At 42.5% G+C, this 21,951-nt stretch overlaps 1 protein-coding gene across 2 annotated transcripts in view; it reads left to right on the plus strand.

The window, feature by feature from the left end:
• The first annotated feature begins 9,393 nt into the window (after positions 1-9,393).
• The window catches only part of efna4 (ephrin A4), a 34,007-nt gene continuing 21,449 nt past the window's right edge, over positions 9,394-21,951 (plus strand). For both annotated transcript variants that reach the window (XM_085292049.1, XM_085292050.1), the window contains exon 1: positions 9,394-9,932. In XM_085292049.1, the coding sequence (XP_085148175.1) occupies positions 9,808-9,932 (125 nt within the window). In that variant the 5' untranslated portion in view covers positions 9,394-9,807. The remainder of the gene's footprint in view (positions 9,933-21,951) is intronic.

Consider the following 21,951-nt stretch of genomic DNA (forward strand, 5'->3'; position numbering starts at 1 on the left):
CCCTGATTGGCTGGCTTGTCTGACTGTAATCAAAGTGGATGAGGCAGAGGCGAGCTTCAGACCAGCAGGATGAGACTCTCATTATTTTCCCCGCTACGTTATTCTTCTCTCATCCCTTACATCAATTTATAATACCCCTCTCTCATTGCATCTCTTCTCCCACTTTCCCAAGCCTTCTGCTCATCAAATCCCCCTCCTAGACTTTTTACATTCCCTATTTTTCATTTCCATGTTTTCTCTCTGCTTTTCTGTCTCTCTCTCTCTCTCTCCTCTCTCCCTCTCTCCCCTGGATATTTAGTTTGATTTATTGCCTCTTGTTGGAAAGGTTGGCGTTTTAATAACTCAGCTCCTCCTCACCCCAACGAAGAGAGGGAGAATGTGCGCGAAGAAGAACTTTAGTAAGCACAAAATAAATGTGCGGACAGACAGCAAGGTTTTTCTAGTGCTTTCCTTTTATCTCCCCAGCGCTCTCCTGCTCTTTCATGTCTTCCGGTTCCTCTCACTGTTCATGCCGGCTGAGGATATAAAAGCTAAACGTGCAGCTGAAATGGATGTCAATTTGAGCTCCTCTCTGATCTGTGCAGAGGAAAATACACATATGCACACACACCCAACAGCTGTAATGGACTGAGGATGTGAAAACTGACAACCACATAAAAAATGAACCATCTGGTTGGAGGCAGGGGGGAAGCATGTGACACCCTCCCCTCCAAAAAATGAAAAAAAGACTTTAACAAGAATATTTTTATGACGACCGGACAAAATTCTGACCATGACACGCTGCGTGTCATGGTCAGAATTTTGTCCAGGAATTTTAACAGGAAAAACCTGAGTTAAAGGTGTGAAACACATAAAGACACGGATGGAAAGGCCCGATGGAGAGCTGAGGAGTGTCCGAAAACAGCCAGTCAGAGACCAAGTGGGAGATTTCTAGTGCCAAACAGAGACTTTATTTAGATGGTGATTATTCACACTGGTCATTAGAGAACCATATCACTTTCCCCTCATTTACTGAAAGGCAGCAAGGGGAGAGGGGGGGTGCGATGAGAACGAGAGGGCAATCATTAGAAGATATCACTTTCACCCGTCTTCTGATGAGGGGAAGAGCAGTCTGAGAATCTGCATCCTTGAGTAATAAGACAATAACTAGCAATTAATAATTCAAATCATAAGCCATCAGCCAATGTACTGGGAGTTACAAAAACCTGTTAGCAGAGCGTTAATAGTCTTTTTCATTTTGTTTCCGGTGTTCACGTCTACCTGATCAGCCTCACATGGTAGTCTTAGCTTCAGGCTGTGCACTCTATAGTAAAGTTAATTGCAAAACATGCACCCATTTGATTAAATGTTTGCAGATGTTCAATGTAAACCTGCCAGACATTATGTTGTGATGTAAGACCAGCAGAAAGCAGACATTATATTGGCACATGCAAAAGTCTCCCTCGCCCTCTCTCTCGGTCCTTCACACACACAATGCTGGGGTCTGATTCTGCAGTAATAACTCACAGGGGGAAAAAAATCATTGATGGGGGGGGGAGAAAGGAAAGAAATCTGCATTTCTATCTTCAGCCCCTAATTCTAAGTGGTCCGGCCTGTTTGAAATGCTTCCTAAGGGAACAATTAACTTGCTTTTAGTTCCTATACCACATGAGCATGTCTGCCAAATCCCCATCAGATCTCTGCCCACAAAAAACCACACTCTGACAGGCAGAGATTGCATACACAGACACAAACTGGAAAATACATTTGGTGTTTAATACAGAATGCTGTGAACACTGCAAATGGCAGTGACACAGCAAGAAATTGGCGTAAAACTGGGAAAAAGAAAGGAAGAAAACAGCAATTTTGTTTGTACAGCTTGTGTTTTATCTACAAACGTGCATCTACTTAGATGCAGATATGCACTTAGTCAGCATTTTAGCTCTTCTGTGCTGATGATTAAAGAAAGACTAAACAATTTACAGTTTAACAAAATCGTAATATTCGGTGTACTAGGCCGTCCTGTCTGGGTAGACTCCCTGCATCAGAACCACAAGACTGATCCGGTATGGGACTTGTGTCCTCCAAAAGGACGCTTTAACGACATCCAAAGATCGTCACGGGACAGCCACTTTAGTCACCACCCTGCTCTCTCAACTTCAGCTGTATTTAAAGAGAAATGTCTTTTTGGCACTGAGGAGAATCGCTTGTTTCGCGATACCACAGCATCAACCGTGGGAGCTCCTAAAAGTGGAGTGCCTTGGCAGTAAATAGATCAAGACATAACCTTCACTCCATTTTTTGGCAGAGTATCAAACTGCATACACAAACAGCTATAGCCTCGTTCATCTCAAAGTTAATTTTGCTACAGAGAGTTCACTCAATCCATCTGAGATGAGCAGGAGGAGCGGGGAGGGAAAGAGTACAGTAGGGGACAGAAAGGGAGAGGATAAATTGTGGGGGTGTTGGGGGAAAGGATGACTGCTGGCACACAAAAAAGGGAGGAGAGGGAGGAAAAAAAGAACTGCAGCGAGTGAACTGGTGAACAGAGGGAACATAAGGACAGATGAATATGCAGAGCGACCCGTGTGTTTCCTCCTCGTGCTTCCATCTGACTTTACTAATCATCAGGGTTTGGTCAGATTACTCGTAAGTGTAATCAGTTACTGAATTACAATTAAATGATTTGGGGTTTTTTAGTTGTTATTAGCAATGAAAGACATCTTATGTGAATGCTTTAGGATCCAATCAAACATTTAAAAAGTTGCACCTCGTACTACAGAATAGATTTTTTCATGTTTTTTAAAGCTAATAAAATGTATTTTTGCAAATGTAGCATTTACACTTGATCAAATCAAGTTATCCTTACAAAAACAATACTTGCACAAACTCTAGAAATGTTGAACTGTAGAAACATCTTTTTGTGACTCACGTTAAGCAAGAAGAGCACTTACTCAGAATGTTTATCTTCTACTTTATATGCAAAGAAAACTGTAAAAACTCCATTATCTATAAATCATATTTACATTAAAAAAAGAAGATTAGTCACCATCGCCTGTGGTGATTCTAAAGTCTGTTGGGGTCCTCGCTTTCCCAACTCTTACAGCAACCCTTCACAATTATATTATCAATAAATATTTTGACATTAACAAGAAAAATTATAAAATATAAACATGTTGAGATCTTAAAGTGCTGGTTGCGGACTGCGACTTGTACAAATGCTGTTATTATGTTCTCCGGGTCCAAGGATTAGCTGTCATTTGAATTGAGTGCAAAGAGAATCACGTGCTTGCAAAGTAAGAGTGCTGGGTGAAGTAGGGCCCCTTTAGAGAGATCATATATCTTCTACTGTTACCTCAAACACACATTGCTGCTGCTGCTGTAGCTTAAAGTTTGTCCGTCTGCCTCGTCTGGTGGCAGGCGGCACATCTGTCTCTTATGAAACCCGGCAAACTGACACTAGTGACTTACTTATTGAGTCATTGTGCAATAGCACAGATCAGATTTAAGACAGGAGCAAAAACGCAACATTTCGGGACCATTAAACTGCTTTGGTCTGTGGTTCCTGGTATTGTGCATACCGACTCGCTGTTAAGTGGTCACGACTAGCAGGAGCTCTTAAATGGAACAATACTGTAAATGCATTTGACACATCTAACTGTTTCTGTGTACACTGTATGCTGTGTGGACATCATCAGCGTAAATCATCTCTGTCAATGTGATTTTTTACATAAAGTATTTATTCAAACATTAGTCATGCTGCCTTGTATTGTTTTCTCTATTTGGACAGTACTGAAGAGAACCATACTGAAGCTTTATATCACTGTTGTCCTATGAAAAAAAACCATCAGTGCCTCCATTTCCTTAACCGCTTACACAATTCAGGGTTGCTGGAGAAGCACTGGACAACCCTAAACAGGTCGCCAGGCTATTGGAGGGCCAATTAAGATCGAAAAATCCACACTCATATTCACACCTGTGGTCAGTTTAGAACCACACATTAACCAAACAGGAGCTACTGTGAAAATTATACATCTCCAAAAAGCTTCTCATAAGTTCAGAAAACAGCCCTTTACAAGTTCACACCTTTTCCTGATCTTTTAACCACATTTCATGATCATGACAGAGGTTTGAAATGGCTTTTCTTTAGACCTGGCTGCCTACTCTTTGCAGACATCTGCAGTTTTGCATTCAGAACATAAGACCAGACTCTGAGTCTTTGAACAAAAAAAAGGGACAGAGAGACGGAGAGGAGAAGAAAAACCCGATAGGAAACAAAGAAACACAGATGGGACACTGTAAGGAGAAAGAAGAGGCACAATTGGATTGCTCAGAGCGTTGTATTCAGTGGGGGCCACTTATACAGTCAATAGTAATGGATAGCACATGCCATATCAGTACAATAAGAGACCTTGCCTCTTTATCTGCTTACATGTAGTACATGGCAACAACAATAGCCACAAGTGCTGCATTGAAAATCTATCTGACATACTCAGCTCTCATCTTTTCTTTACAAATAGCAACTATTTGTCACCAAAAAAGTTGAAGCAGCTCCCCAGGCAACAAAAGAGAAAAATGAAATCAAGGAATAGACACAGATGACTGTCAATACACAAGAGGGCAAGAAAAGAGTAAACGCAGAGAACGACAGGTGGAGTTGAAGAAAAAGAGGGGAGGCGATGGGGGCTTAAGGGGAAGTAAGAAAGTGTGGTAAAAAGCATTCAATAAACACGTCTCTATAGTAACCAAGATGTAATTTGCTTGGTGAGAGAAAGAGAACGATGGCGATTGAGGGAGAGTGATGGAGAGAGGGGAATAGAAAAGCATTTACCATCGCTGCTTGAGTCCAGAGCTGTAATTACGGAACTGAGACGCAGCGACAGAGGGGGAGGAAAAGATTGGAGGTACACACAAGAAAAGAGCTGCGCACATAGTGCTTTTACAAAAGGATAAGGTGACAATGAAAGATACACACAAGTGATGACCCCATAAAATTGGCACTGTTGCAAATAAGTGTCGTAGGCGTGCAGAAGAAAGCCGGCGAAAAAAGCTGCTCTGGTAAGAACAAAACGACAAAGACAAATCAGAAGGAAAGTTGAGAAAATGATGCCTTTTGTAAGCACGTGTGGAGGGAGAGTGTTCCTATTCATTTGTTCACGGGTCACAATTATGCCTGGTCATTAAGCCAAAAAAACAAATTAGCCACTTGAATAATTAAGCAGAGATATAAAACTTGGTGCAGCCAACACAGAGAGAAATGCAGGGGTGGAAATGGGACAAAGAAGAAGATGTGGAGTAAAAGTGAGGAGAGGGAGGAGTGACAGGCAGAGACAAGCTATCTTATAGGGAAGAGCAGCCTTGAATGATGAGTGATAGACAGACCGAGATGTGCGTGAAACGTGCGGGCATATGGCTGATCAAAATAGTAAGAGACCAAAAATAGCAGCATTACAAAGTAGATGGAGAATGGGGCCAGTGTGTGTGTGTGTGTGTGTGTGTGTGTGTGTGTGTGTGTGTGTGTGTGTGTGTGTGTGTGTGTGTGAGTGAGACATAGAGAGACAGACAGTCTGTATGAGAGGAACATGGTCATACTGTGTGTGTGTGTGTGTGTGTGTGTGTGTGTGTGTGTGTGTCTGTGTCTGTGTGTGTGTGTCTGTGTGTATAGGGTAGTTGATTACAGCTCTGGTGAGCTTGGTGTCAGTCTGTATACGTAGAGATAACAGGATTAAGAGGCTACTGACACTACTGTACAAAAGCAATGGAGGGAGGAGAGGGAGTGATGCTAGGAGGGGAAGGGTTGCAAGAAAACCAGTGGGGGAAGAAATAAACGAAAAGGAACTTAAAGGGACGTTCCCATCAAATTCCTTTGCCATATGCCAATTGGAGAATTAGGGCTAGAGTTCAGTAGAATTTACAGTATATCCCGCTTCCAAGGAGTCTTGTAATTTTTTAAAAATGGTCTAAAGCAATACTTTTTCAGGCTTTCTGGAGGTCGTTCAAAGTTTTGGGCGGATTGTTTTGTTAAATCACTCAACACTGACGTACGAATGATTCTAGCATAAAAAAGTCACCTAACTCAAGGGATTAACCAGGGTTGTGTCGGCACATAAGAAACAACCTAGCAAAGAACCAATTTTAAACTGCATCTTAGGGGACTTTGTTATTGGCAGCCTGTCGTAAAAAGGTGTAATTTGTTCCAATTTCTTTTAGTTGAATCTATGAAAATTGTCAAATTAACACAATCTGACAGGCATAAATAGTGGCAAAAAGGTGGCATGCCTAAAAGGAAAAGAAAAACTATGAACAGAAAAGCCATATCTGAAAGTCATGTGCTTACAAAAATAGGGGGGGGGAAACTGAAGTCTCAGTAATGGTCTCAGTGTAAGACGGGGTTTGTTAAGAAGCTTTTTATAAGGAAGGTAAACAGGAAGACAAGGCCAAACGACACAAGAACAGGACTGAAAATCAGTGGCAACAGGTCTGATGGAGTGATTAATCCATATTTGACGGTATAGGTTAAATCATCATCCATATGTACAGAGAAGGTCACCAGAGGTGATGGTTTGGGCCTCCATGTTCGGAAGATGATGGACTTCTGAACACAGAAAAGTACCATCAGCTTTTGACCCACCATGAATTACTATAGGGAAATAGTAATTGGTTGGTACTATTGGTACTAAAAGGAAACTTTTAGTACAGTACAATCATCTTTTTTAAAAAAAAACCCTGACCCCCATCCCCCACACACACAATGGAGCACTATCAGTCATTGATTGGCCTCCTTAGAGCCCAGACCTCAAAATTATTGAAGCAGTTTGGGATCATTTTGCCAGAGAATAGAAATTAAATCAGCCAACATCCAAAGAAGAGCTTTGAATATCCTTAAATGAGCCTGGAAAACTTTTCCTGAAGACTACTTAAAGAAATTACGAGAAAACTTCCCTAAGTTTCAGGTTGTGCTGAGGTTTTCGAGTTTGTTTGTTTTTTTGCCTTATATGCTGTATTTGCATGCATGTTTGCACAAGCTTCAATAAATCACTCCTTTTCCTGTTATCCTAGCAAAATATCCAGAAATTTGTGGCTCCACACTTTTGCACAGTGCTATATAAAATTACAGACACGGGGGGCGAACAATCACAGATTTTTCCATATTAAGCACGTGTGGTCACTCAAGGGTTAATAAGAGTTATTAAAAGTCATGAAACATCAAACATGCTGTTTTTTTCCATCAAAACACCAAACAAATTAATATCCGTTGAAAGAGTAGTTTGTTTAAAAATAAACAGTGAATTCATTCTGGAAACTTGATTTGGCCTCAATAAGACTTTACCATCTTTCCCTTTGTTTTTCACCTAGTGTATCTATGAATGCATGTGAGGAAAAATGCTAATCACATCTAAATAAATTCTCCTAACACAAACAGCGCTGCAAACATGCACATAAACGATTAAAAATGACACTTACCCCAAACACTGGCAGAAATCTTTCACGCAAAAGGCCTTACTGAACTGGTTTTTAACAAACTTGAAACCTTCCTGCTGTACTGTATACAACTTTGTATAAACATACTGCAATATTATGATTTCCTGCTCAATGTTCAGTCAGTTTTGGTTATTTCCAGAGTTCCTTTAATGTTGTGTTGCTGGGATGTTCTTCCAGTTTTTAGCAGGGAGCGATAATTATACTCCAATCTGATCGGCACTGATTTGAGTGTAAATTGGGTTTAGGAATCTTAAGCAAATAAGAGTGTTATTTCAGCTACAGGGTTACCCGATATATGAAGAACTAGTGTATAACAGAGAATGTTTGCTGAAGTAAACTGTGCCAAGAGACAGGAAAAAATATATTTGGCCAGTAATGAGAAGATCAATGAAAGTGAAGATTGAGACAGATGATGGATAGAGACTGGGGTAAAAAGAAGTAAAGGATTTTGGTAAGAGTGCTGATAATGATGAATAGCAGACAGACAGAACATGAGACAAATATTAAATAGGAAAGAAGGGAGGAAGAAAAGCAAGATTTAAGGAAGACGAGGACACAAAGTTGTTGCCAGAAGTTCTTTTCCTGCCTGTTGAGTTACAAGAAGGATTAGTAGTAGCAGAATTAATCAGCTATGCAATCAACATGTCTCTTAAATTAGTGTATCATAACTCTCGATTTTAATTGGTGGTCCCATGAGGTAAATGAGACCATTTTTCTCTCCAATCTAATCCAAGTAAAAGGAGGGAGTGGGCCAATTTATAGTGTGCAAAAGAAGAGTAAGCTGCAGGGCTCCTTAAACTCTTATGTTCAGAAGACATTCCCAAATTGAAAATTAGAAAGATTTTTTCAGAGAAAGAGTGGAAGAATAAAATGAATTTTCACAAAGTATTATTAACCTCTGGCACTATTGCAAAATTTGTGAGGAACTGTCTGGTCCTATAGATCAATCAAACAGAGAGAGAGAAAGAGAGAGAGAGACCCCCACAGAGTGAGTTACTCCTCTGTGGTCCACGTTTGCTGAGGGAGCGCTGGCTCACCAGGGACAAATTAGCCACACAGGAGCACTGAGGCATCATGGGAAATTAATGATCAGGACCTCCAGGAAGTGAGCTAATGAGTCCTAGTGCCACACACACACACAGAGACAGACACACACATGGTAGAAGACACAGAAAGCAAGACAAGAAAAAAGGAACTAGCCAAATGTGCACACAGCTATCAATGTAACTTTGGATGAGTGATAGCACTGAACCAACAGCTGAGTTAGTGTGACCCACACACACACACACACACACACACACACACATTTGGAAAATCAGATAATTAGAGAGGACCACCAGTGGCTTTCGCCCATGGAGGCGTTGTGATTACTGTCGCTACACCCTCCCCTGGGGTGTTTGACAACAACCAGAGAATTAATACTTATCACAGCATACACACACACACACAAACACCATCCAGCCAAGAGTGGTTGAACTAAATGTAGCTCTTGCAGACACCAGTTACGGAGATGCTGTGGCTCCCTGCTGTTATCCTGTGTTGGGTACTTGAATGCACCACTTCACCATACAGTGTTGGCCTACTTGGGGCTGTACAATAAGGACTGAAAAGAAATTTCAGGAGAGGACAAAGGACGCTTTCTTTTTGTATCAGTCAGCTGCTTACCTTTGAGCAGACACCCAACAACAAAAGTGGTGTTTGCTGCTGAGTAATGAGACTGAATAAGTGAAACTATTCGGTCCACTAAGAAGAACCCAGGTTTTCCTGAAAAACTGGAACAGTGACAATCTGTCTCCCCACACCAGTGGGCGCACCTCCCAAGGATTTAACTTTGCGCTGCAGTACAATAACATGACCACACCCTTGTTGAGTGATTGGCCTAAAGTTTCCCCGGCACCGCCCTCGGCCCAGCGCATCCGCCCTTCCAGCGTTCCGTAGCCTGTTGCTGCCAAACCATCTGACAGTTTAAATTTATATTCTGCCCCATTACTGTACTCGAATCCCCAAGCTTTAAAGTCAGTCTTTTTTTTTTAAGTCATTACAGTGACTAGAGCTCACTCTTAAACCACGATGCGCCGTGTGGAGACGCGCTCAGCAACGTTTCTCTGTGGTGGTGCACACCTTCTTTGCAGCCTGTAATTGTTAACTTTTTTTTGTGAGGGACATCACTTCACGTTGTTGCATCATGGGAAGCTGCAGCAGCAGTTGACGCTAAAGTGTGAGTTTGTTCATGAGTTGCTGAAGCTCCTGAAGAAAGTTGTTCGCGGAGCTCCTTTGCGTCGGGTCTCGTCACCTGATTTTGCGCACCACTCCCAGCCGGTGCAGAACCTTTCCGCAGCGGCCAGGATGGGCACCTTGCTGTGGACACTCGGAACTCCGCCTGCTTGGAAAGCTACGATTGTCTTCTTCAATATAATATCAGCTGTTGTGGCCAAAAGGCACACCGTGTTTTGGAACTCTACAAACACAAGGTGAGGAGGGGGAGTCTGTGCGCGTAATGACGCTTCTCTTGGTACAAAACGAGAAGGCTGTTTTATTTTCATCACTAGTGACCAAATAAATGTTCACTGTTAAGGGGTCCAGATTTGGTTTAATCTACCAGTTTAGGTGAGAATAAACATAGCTGGTCTGAACTTGCACTTTCATGCCATTGCACAACATCTTTAATGATGCCTTGTGAATGACTCAGGCTTTAGTTGTTTAAAAGAATCTCAGCTATGTACCAGCTCACGTCAATGTTTACTTAAATGCAGTAGGGAGGGAAGCAGGTCAAACCTGCACCAAAAGCTATCAGGCTGTTTCCTTTAAATCAAGTAGTCTCAACTCTGTGAGTACAGTGGAACCCTCGGTCCACTTGAGAGAGACCTGAGTGATCTCACCTCCTTGCCGCAGCCAGTTATCTTTATCATATTGACCACACTCTAACCGTGGCTTTCACCTGTCTGCTGCTTCTTGGAGTTAGTGATTATGCTACTTATAGAAAGGCAGAAGTAAGGGTTTCTTCCTAAGTGTTTGTTCTGAATAGTGCCCTAGATAGCATTCTCAGGACACAGGTGTATATTAAAGTCTAAAGTGCTGCTGTGCATAAGCGAATATGTAGTCAGGTAAGGGGAAGCTGTGTGTGTGTAATGGGTTGATTGGGGCCATTAGCCAGGCAGAGTGTGGCTCACCTGCTGATCCAGGTGTTCCAGTGCTTGCTAATTGAAGGTTTGAGGTGGGAGACCTGCAGGGCCTGACGGGCTACTGCCCACCAGAACACATTCGCGACTCTCTTACACGTTTTTCTAGACTCTTGCTCTCTCAGAGGCCAGAGTCCCCAAACGCTCTTTCAGATGAACGACCTTTTTACTTAGCCGTCGGCCACAGAGACTGCTCTGTCAGTAACTGTTTTATCTTTATGATTTTACATTTGTAGATGCTCAAAATCTGACAGAAATGTGACTCCTGGGACTATTAATTTCCCCAAGAGCTCCTTTGTCTAGGGGGCAGGCTCTTGTAGTGGAGGTTATACCCGGTGTGTGCATGTGGGGGAAAACTCAGTCATGTAATTGGGATCTGACAGAAATGTGGTGGACAGAAACACTGAGGATTAGGAAGCACCTTCTTGTTCTCCAGAGATTCAGGGATGAATGGTCACAGCCTGTGGCATGGCCACACAGTCTGCTGCAACACCACGCAATCACAATGCCATCAGCATCACGGTGGAGAGTAACCCACTGTGGCAGAGAATCACTCTCATCAGCAACACCACCCAATCACAAAGCTATCAGTGGTGCCGTGATGCTGCACCAAGTCCAGAATCCCCTGGGTTTACCACAAGGATTTTCCTCTCCTCTCCTCTCCTCTCCTCTCCTCTCCTCTCTCTTCATTACCTCCCTTGTTACAGCCTTCTCCTTTCATCTTTTGTCTGCACTCCCTCACTCCTCCTTCTCCTCTTTATGTCTCACAACTCCCTCCAGCCCAGTGATGGATATTGGCTGTGTGATTAGTTGAGCTTCAGTCATTTTCCCATACCATATTTTCTATTAGCTGCCAGCCAACGAGCCAGCCAAGTTGTCCTGAGGCCTGTAAATGCAGCCAGGTGAGGGGAAGAGGAGCACAGGGACACGAGAGCCGTGATTTTGTTGGATCAACGTAGCAATAAGAGAGCCAAAGACTGCGTCTGACATTCTGAGCACAGACAGTCAGAAAATAACCACGATTGGCTTCCTGCTTTTTTTTTGTCTGCAGTGCTGCAACAGATTACAGTGTAACTGTTATTAATAACCGTGTAAAACCTCTTTTTTTTGACATTTTCAGCATAACTTTGTGTTATTTCATCCATTCCCATTCTACATTGCCTTGTTTAACATCTTTCAGCTCACTGTTGTGGCTGAGATTTAGTTTCAGTGCTTTGATTCTTGCTAAAATGGCTCTGGTAAGTCCATCATCTTTGGGCTACCTGGGCGACACAAAACCAGCAGCAGGTCAAAGATGGTGACCAGAGGTATACTAAGTAAGAGAAAAGCCTCGTTTTCTTTTGGAGTTGATGAAACGGGACTTAAAGAGAGTTAATCTTGGATCATCATTCTCCATGTTGCCAGACGCATGACTTGAGATACACACTAACATTCCTCTGTAAATGTTGTAAACACTATAGCTTTACAAGCTAAAAACAGTTCATAGTTTTGTGTAGAACTGGCTTTGCTTGATTTATTGGTAAAATATTGATAATAAATTTGACCCCATGCACCAACCTTCTTTGGAAATGTAAGAAATTGTATTTTGCACATTCATGAACTAACAATAAGTGATTGAGTGTATTCATGGCAACATTATTCCTGTCACATGTGAATCTGGGAAAGCATCTAAAGACTAGCTTAAAACAAATGCTTAAGCTGCTTATAACAACCGTAGCTGGTGGAAAAACGAACTCTTTTTAATATGAACGACAGGATCCCATCTCTGGCCTTCACCTTTCCCTACAACATCTAGATTTATAGTTTTAATGAAGCAAGGGCAGTGAAGTGGAGACTGTAGGGCTTCACTGCTCTGTTCTTTGCTGGCTAATATGCTTGTAACAAAGGCTCAATGAAACACTTTAACTGGCACACATTTAGCACCCCCTATATTGAAAAATGAAGCTCTGAAATGAAAGTGATAGACTGACTGCGGGGTCGGCGTTGAACATTGCAGAATCGGATACCCCTGCCTCTTTCTTTTGTGGGGCTCCAGTGGTTCGATCGCCCTCTTTTATGATTTTTTATGAACACGGTTTACGATCGCTCTCCATTTTATAACCGTGTCTCTCTCAGAGCAATAGTTCCTTATTAGAAGAGAAATTATTTTTTACTTCCTGGAGCAGTTAAAGGTTAGTATAATAATATAACCCCAGTGCTCAAAGCTTGAGTGTGTGTGTATTTGTGAGTGCTGACAGTTTACCTTAGCTCCCCCCTGAGCCACAAGCTCAGACTGGTTTATTGGTGTATTCGGCTTCTTCTTGTGTTCCACGGAGAGCTTTTAAACCTGTTGGGCCAAACACGTTGACCAGCCTATTTGCAGATACAGCTGTGTCTGCTTTTTGCGCTGCATGAATCCTCATAAATTCGCTCAGGAGCCGTCAGGAAGTTTACTCAAAGCATCAAAACTTTAGGGATTGAATTACACTTCTTGGGGGACAAGAAATGGCTTGAAAGATTGGGCTGCTCATACATCTGTAACAAGAATAAATGTCACCCATACCTGGAGCTTTAATCACCTACTCCATTTTCTGGTTCTTGGCACTCACTTGTACTATTGCTTTCCCTCCTATCTGCCCGGAGAGGATGAAAACTTGTTGCAACAGTTCCCCTGGATCACAGCTCAAGCTTCAGTCTCTGCGTGCCAGCTCCTTTGCTTTCTCCGCACCCCAATTTTTTTGTTTCTGAATTTGCGTAGAGGCAGACAAGCGTAGTTTTAATTGTAAATGACATTAACATTTAAAACCCGCGACAGAAACATCGTAACCAGTTTTCCTTACCTGCATCCTCACTTGCTCAGACTTGAACTCACTCTGAAAGTTTGGACACAAACTTAATCTTTATAAAACATCAGACCAGACCCCTCTGAGCTCTCGCGCTCCCTCTCTTTTTTTTTCTTTCTTTCTTTCTCCCCCCGTCTCTCACCCGCTCACACAAAGACCTAGGGTGAGCTCTAAGCCAGTGAAGCATGTTTAAACGGGGCATGAGGTGATGAATATTTGTATTGGTTTTCTGTATCTTTATTGAAAGCTGCCCTCATAAGTCCTCCGTGTAATCTCTGCTCTGTTTATGCATCATTTCCGTCTGTGTGCACTTGTGAATGATCCAGTTTAAATACCAAAGTAAATCACATTCTGCATACCATAGCTGCACTCACGTACACACACACACGTAACTGATCTGTGGGATTGCACAAACAGACGCATGCAATATACAGTAAAATAAAAGCAGATAAGTTGTAATTGTGTCTTGTCAAGGATGATGATTGCACTTTTAGACTGATTTCTTTCTTCTCGTTATTTTATTCCTTCATCCAGCGATCTGTCTGCATCTATTACCCCTCTGTAGATTGGACATGCAAATGAATACGTTCCTCGGATTGCTTTCTCTTCTCTCTGTGTCTGTCTATGTACTAATCTCTATCTTCCCCTGGTAAATGATTAACATGGAGAACCTGGCTGAACTATAATCAACAAACCCACAGTGAGGTAATTACCACTTTATTCCCGGTCCTGCTAACAAAGCAGTCCCCCTCTCTCTCTCACTCACACACACACACACACACACACACACACTCTCTTCCTCGTTCTCTGAATATCACTTCATGTCTCTCTCTCTTTCTCATCTGTCATAGCTGCATCAGTGTCTCTCTCCCTTCTCCGTGTCAGTGCCTATTGTCTGACTTCGCCGCTGCGCTGTGGTCTGTGCAGATATAGAACCGCCTTTGCGAGTGCAATTGTGTGCGTTATCTGTCTTTGTAAATGCGCTTTGTCTGTTTGTTTGTGGTATCGAGTCTATTATCTGGAGGTAAACTGTGGTTGAGTTAACTTCTGTGTACACTCGAGCTTCTTCATCTCTGTCAGAAAACAATGCAAGGCAGTGATTTTTAGTGATTTGAATGCCTGAGAATTGACGTTGGGTGTCGTCGTTGTTGTTGGTTGAAGTTCATTTCACTGGAACAATAGCTCTGTCAGAGGTGTGTGCGTGCCTGTGTGTGTGTCTCTGCGTGCAAGCTTGTGGCTCTTACTGGCTGGTTAGCGTAAAAGGGAAGTCTTTGTTTCCTTGAAGAGATGCAGTGTGATAAGTGTAAGTTCTGGAAAAACAAAACCCAGAAATGCACGAGGATACCCAGGCCCATTAAACCACTCAAGGCTTTGATTCATTTCTGATCTTGCACATAATTCATCTGGGTTGTTTTTCTTTTTTTGGGGGGGGGGTTGGAGGTGCTTTTGTCTATCTTTTTTTTTTTTTTTTTTTTTACTTTTCTCCAAACTTCCCTTCATCTCACAGCAAGTAGTGAAAATGGTTTAACAGGAAAAATCGTCTGTTCCGGTCAGCAGTATGTAGCTGTGGGAACATTTACCAACAGCCTCGCATCTAAATAGGTCATTGTTTTGTTTCCACTCGTTAGTTGATTTTAGGTGTGACTAAAGTGTTCGAGGAAAAAGGCGTAATATTGTCTGTGGATGCTTGGCTTTTTTTAAGGTGGGGCTTGCAAATAAGAGTATTGTGCAACTTTGAAATGCCACATGGCCTAACTATCTCCAGCAAGTCTTTCCAGAAATATTTAGAGGTATCTACCACACTGCTTCCCTCACCTTTCATGTGTACATCTGTGTGAAATCAGTAATCCTCTATTTCACTGTTTAGTGATATACCTTAGAATGAAACCAGCATAATCGTTGCACGACAAAACTAATCTTTGCATTTGAAGTGAACGCTGAGATACACATGCATAGGAAGACTCGAGCACACTGTGCTGAAAATGAGGTTTGGGGCCTAGCAGTGAGGATGTCTGTATTAAAATGGATCAGATAGTCACAGTGCAGCTTGGAGCAGTCGGAGCAGACATGGTGTACAAGCATGAAAGGACGGCCGCTCTCTCCTCCTGGTCAGGATATTTAGTCAATCGATACCAATTTAACACCCAGATATTATCGCCGGCTTCTTGCATTATCGCTAGACTGCATATGGACCCATCTCTTTCCCAATTTCTCTCCCCACGCTGCCCTGTTTCTCTGTGTACACACATACATCAATATTAGGTTGCATTAAGCTGTAATAAGTTGCATTGTGTGAATGTCTCCAAGTGGGGTGGAACAGCTGTGGAATGAAATGAGGTTCAGTGATGTCTGCAGCTCAGTTGGCACGGTGCAGCCCAGCTTTGGCACAAAATGGCTGCTGTGGCGCATGTGTGTGAAGAGGGTGGTTATGGTGGTTAAGGGCTGTTGGTGAGCACTGAGCAGGAGCGCATTCATTCATTCACGACACACAATGAGATGTCATTGTTGTAAGTGTCAGGCGAGCTGTGTAGTCCTTTGACGTACAAAACGCCAATTAAATTGGCACGCAAGAATTTGTAAACTGTGGGAAACGCCGTCACTCTGAGCTTGACCAAAACAAAGCAATCTGCTCGCTGTTTGGCCCATATGTGCATTTTCGAATATTTCATTCTCATTTTATTACGCGTGCAGGCAGAAACGCGTCCGCATGTACCTATAGCCTCTCGCTGTACTCTTTCTCTCGGCTCAGAGATCCTGCCAAGAGGCAACTTGGGAATTCCCGCTGACAGAAATTGAATTAGTATTGACCGAGGCAAAGCAAAAGGCTGTAGCTGGAATCAGGATTATTGTACCAGACAAGGTCCTCACTACCAGGAGGGCACTGAGACATGTTTGCCATCATATCTCTATATTCTTTAAAGATGCTTAAGTACATTCACTCCAGAAGTGTTTCTTGATAATTGCTTAGATGTTCACACAGAATCTCCAAGCCAGTTTCCTAGAAATTGCTCCTGCTTTTGTGTGTGAAAGCTGTGCTTTGTGCGTATTTCCGTGCAATGACTCACTTGTTTTGGTCACTAATTGAGAGTCACAGTCATCAGGTGCAGACAGGACAGCCATTTTTCTTGCAAAACTCTAACTTTTTGCCTTGTTAGCGGACAACTTTTGTGTTTTCATCATAAATCTGCGACTTCAGGAGTGCTTCTCTCATGTGTCACGTAACCAGTAGAGGAGTAGAGGTCTATGGGCTTGATGTCTTTTTAAAAGTCTTAATATTCATGTGTTTGATTTTAACGCTGCAGTGTGTCACTGGATTAAAGTAAAGAGCCCCACAAATCTGTCTCAGGTTTAAATCCTCTCTTTCACGTGTCACAAAGTGTCTGCGAAGTGGTGCTTTTAAGCTACATTTATTACGATTTGGGGAAATATCATAAATGTGCTTGATGTAATAATAATAAGGCACTCTGGCGTTCTGTCGTGGGGGGTGTATAATGGAGGATTTAAAATAATTTTCTTTTATATAAAAATGAATTCTGTTACAGAATGTGTGAGGAAAATGCTTAAAAGCACAGAATAGCATAAATTCCCATATTCTGATTACGGGGAATGTTTTGTGCAAGCTGCTAACTCGCAGCTTTTTGATAAGTATTAGCAATTATGTATTCTGGTGGTGTGTATAAAGGATTTTTTTTTTTTTTTTAAAGCTATAGGTGTGGCTGTGTACACTTTATCTACACACAACAAAGAAATCCTTAGATTTAAAAAGATATGTAAAGGGGTGTGAACATGTGTGTGTACTTATGGGGTGTATGTTTCATTTTTGCTCTCTTTTTATAGTTGTTACAGAAAAGTTTCGAGTAACACTTTCAGCTACACATACACAAGTATTCCTATTTCCTAAAGCCGGTTTTTATCCCGTCCTTTGAGATTTCCAGATAGATCACATGACAAATGTTGTGCTGTGTTGATATTATGACTCTTCTGTATTATTAATTTATTTATTTTTAGGAGACTTTTCCATGGTGGAACAAAAACTAATATTATTTTGGTATTGCCTCCCAGAAGTGTGGTAGCACAGCATACTGTGCAGCGCTCCCCCCAGTGATGTAAAACGCGTGCAGAAACATTTCGCTTCTGTTTCTCTTTGCGCTGCCACACACACCACAAATGAATATACACGCTGCCTTGCCTGCTTCATTTTTTTTTTTCGTCAGCCCCGAGAGATGGTAAAAACATTAGACCTGCAGTGGAGAAAAGTGAGGGATGGAGAGTGCGTTAAGGAGACGATGGTAGTGAAAGAGTCAACAGATTTCAACTCCCAAAACAGCTCAGGGAGGCCCCCAGGGATGGAGGGATGAGGAGAGAGGGAGAGAGGGAAGAAAGGATGTCAGCAGGTATTACTATCACTGTCACAAGAAGGCGTGAGGAGCAAACCCTCTCTCCACCCCTCCCTCCACACACACACACACAGGGGCTTACTCACACACTCACCGTGACGCAGCCATGTATACAGGTGTCGTAGAGAGGCTCACACACGCTACCGTCACCCTGCCTGCATATACGCTCGCTCATGGATGCTCGGACTCTGGGGAGAAGCCACGTAGGGACCACGCTGCGTTTAGACCTGACGCTGCTTTCAGTTTGCGCTACAGTCTTTACCTGATTGCCACCGAGACATAATATAATAACACATGCTCATTAAAGAAATAAACACCAGCAATTCTTTGAGGACTTCACTAAGATGAAGATATGGTTTTTGTTCTGTTTTGTTTTGTTGTTTGTTTGTTTGTTTGTTTTTTGGGGGGGGGGGGGGGGCATGTGCGTGCATGCAGACAAGATTTGCTTTTGTTGTTGCAATAACCTGTACCACATGATTTTTTTTGGGGGGGGAGGGGGGGTGCAGTGATGCACAGCTTGATGCTTGTCTCCTGGTACTCTGACTGCTATTTTTCTCTCCCTTGTTCCTTTTTTCCACCTCTTTCATCAACATTTTGTTCCAATGAGATCTTTTATTTATGAGTTCAAGGAAATGTGGGCTTTATTTTTCAGAATTCCTTATTTGATCAACTCTGCTATGTAATTGTAGCTATATAATTGCCATCGGTTAACCCCCTACTGTGTTCACTTTTTAAATGTGCACAAGCACATATGTATCTCTTAATAATCTGTGTGTTATTAGTTTGGTATCTCGCCATGTTGTGTTACTGTGCATAGCGTGGGGGGGGAAATACTGTGAAAACCAGCTCAATTTTAGTTATGCTTTATCCGCCACTTAGTTTTTTAAGGGCTTAACTTGTGTTTTCTTTAATCCTTTAAGTAAACTTTTATTTTTTTGAATCGTTGATAGTCTAGGAGTATCGGGAATGGTGGTTGCGTTTTGTGCTGAATGGATGGAAATAGCTTTGTCCCAAATCTCCATAGTTGTGGCCTTGTAGCAGTAGAACTCATGAATCTCATTGCTCCCCTATTCAGCTGGAAATGGAGTTCTTGTGCACGGTGCGCTTCTCAAAACACTGTAGCAGATGCTGCGCGTTTATGATCGCAGAATTAATCTGTGCGTTCCCCTAAAATACACCCGGTGACAAATGCCTAGTCATAAAAGCCGCAAAATCACTCACTCGCTGCGTTTGTTTATTGCATTTATCGATGTGATGGATTTGCCTGCAGAATGGAAATTTGGTGAGGGCCTTGTTGTTCTTCATCAAAGGTTCATAATTAACACCTAAACAAGTGAGTTTTTGTAGTATTTGTCGCAGCGCGTGTCGCTTTGCTGTTAAGAAACAAAGAACACTCACCCACAGTCACACATACCATGCCTCCTGTGTGTTAATCTTGTAATTTTGGGTCATTCTGGTTCATTACTTAAAGTAGCGACCAGTCATCTTTAATCCCAAATTAATCAGTTAATCCCAGTCCAATGCCAGGCTGTTATTAGCACCACGTTAGCCTGGCGTCTGCACCGCTTCTCTTGACCCTCACCATTTCCTTCCTTTCTGCTCCTAAATCCTCACCACCACCACCACCACCCCTCCTCTTATTGTGTCTAAACCTTTCATCAGTGTTGTGGAACACAACTGGCCCCTCTAAGAAATTCAGAGGCATCCGGCTTCAAGGCAGACTTTTAAATCAAGCTAAGTGTCAAGAGTATAAATTTTTATTTCACACTCTCAAGCTCATGTACTTGAGCTAAAAATGCTGTATATGCTCAGTTTAATAAAACATATTCAACAGTCTTATCCAAACCCTAGCCGAAACCCCATGCAGACTTGGCAATAATGTAGTATTTTTGTTCTCGGCTCTTTTGATTGTATCGGGCTCTGTAAGTGTCCTACCCCTGGTGGGAATATGTGTTCATGAGTGTGAGGGGCAGGGTGGGGCAGGGTGGGTGGCTGTGCGTGACTAGAACAGGACAAAGCTGGCTGCCTTGAGGGGAAATAAAGGGGACCCTCCATACCCCCGACACACAGAGCGATATGAATCTTAACCGTTGTGACGGAAAAAGATGGAGAGGGAGAGAGAAGCGTGGATCTGCTGTGATGGTGGGAAGGGAGAGGGAAGGGGGCAGTTTAGACTCCTGGGATTCCAAAGCAGTGACCGTGAAAGTGCTTAGATAAACAGAGAGGGAGGGAGGGCAAAGTGGGTAAAACGAGGATGGAAGAAGCATTCGGAGGAAGAGGAATGGTGAAGAAGGTGTAGACACACTGACTGGTGAAGGAAATGAGACCTGCTTAAGATGGGGTGAAAGACAGAAGATGAGAGTGAAACCAAGAATAGAAGTTTCTAAATAAGTTCCCCGGGAGACAGAGACTGAAAGGGACCAGCTCACTCTATTTACTCCTTAACTCGTATGCCTCTCCAATCCTTCTCTCTCCATCGTCTCCCTTCCTCTCCTTCCCTCTGTTTAAATTATTCAAGCCTGTTGGTTGTATTAGAGCAGGTTTCCTTGACATGTCTTAACTGTGTATGTATGTGTGTGTGTGCATGTGTGTGAGTGACAGACAGAAAGACAGCTCTAGGCCTCCAACTGGCCATTCCTAAGGTAACAACCACCAAATAATCAGACACTGGGAAAGTGAGAAGGAATGCACACCTGGGATAAATGGACTAGGCTGCCTATCCAGCATTGACCTTCTCATCATGGCGAGGGAGGGGAAAAAACAGAGTACACAAATGGGAAAGAGTGTCTACAGCATCAGAACTGTGACCTACTTAGTAAATGATGGATTCTTAAAGCCAAGTCTGATTTATTGGCTGAGTGTATGTGCTTTATGAGCGCCCTTTTCACTATATTGAGTGCATCTGAGCAAATGTGTGTCTATGGGGTGTCGCTTGCATGTCCTCCTTAACCCACTTACACAGGTGGGCTGAAAGACCCGGGGCTCATGTAAGTGTAGTTAAGTATAGTTAAATAATAGATGAGAGTGTAGAGCGTATACTACAAAGACTGAATGGAAGAGAAGAAGTCAGTAAAAAAAATTACAAAATATTGGTTTAACAATGTTCGTTTATGCAACATGAGAAATGGCACCAACAGCAGACATCATCACAAAAAAAAACACATTCACTCCAAATACTGCTACAAAAATGGGTCACATTTGATTGAATGCCAATTTAGAGCATTTGAGTTTCATAAAAGTGGCACAGAAACAGAACCTTTCTATAAAATTTCAAAGCAGCCTTCACCTTCAGAGTTGTCAAATCCTCGTTTTATCATTCAAAGGACAGACAGAAACTCAGAATGTATGACAGCCTATGGATGCGGACAGTGACGATCCAACTATGGAGTCATTCTGACTATTGTTTCCATTTTAAACACATGTGTATAAAGCAGACTAACAGATACTTTTTCTTGTTTTTTTTTTTAACTGTTAAGAAGCTTGCCAATGTGCCCTTTTACAATGCACCGTACAGTCTATTGGCATGGCAACACTGGCAACTCTGTATAACAAACCTTTTTATAGTCCATTTACTCAACTTTAGCATGACGGTTTCTGAATATAGATGGATCTGTCTGCTCTGGAACTGTGCAAATCCAAAGGGCCCAGCCAGCAATACATAAATATTAGACACATGATGTTGACACAGCAGATGAGCCCAGCTGCCACTTTGTAGCAATACGCTTTGATAGATATTATAAATAGTTTGAATCATTGGTCTTGGTGTCCACCCATCATAGTTGTCATTGTTCCCCACCTCTCGTCATATGTCATTCCTGTCAGCGTCTTGGCGGTGAGGTACTGTAGCTAGTTTATGTGTCTGAGCCTGGCACCTGTACAAATCAGCCCTGTATTTATTCTGCAGCTCCATTTAGACTGCAGAAACATGGAGAGCACTCATTACTCTGAGGTTTAGGCTGTCCGACCGAGAGATGCAGGAAAAGGACGGCTAGAACGACGGATGGATGGGTGGGGCGTTGGCTTGGAACCAGTCCCAGCTCCAGATTGGTGGTTGTCCTAGCAACGGCACGACTGACCTTATTTACCCCCCTT

The sequence above is a fragment of the Mchenga conophoros genome, linkage group LG11 (genome assembly GCF_057382185.1).
Source record: "Mchenga conophoros isolate Kocher_MC1m ecotype Shallow Benthic linkage group LG11, M_conophoros_male_GT1.1, whole genome shotgun sequence".
Classification (NCBI taxonomy): domain Eukaryota; kingdom Metazoa; phylum Chordata; class Actinopteri; order Cichliformes; family Cichlidae; genus Mchenga; species Mchenga conophoros.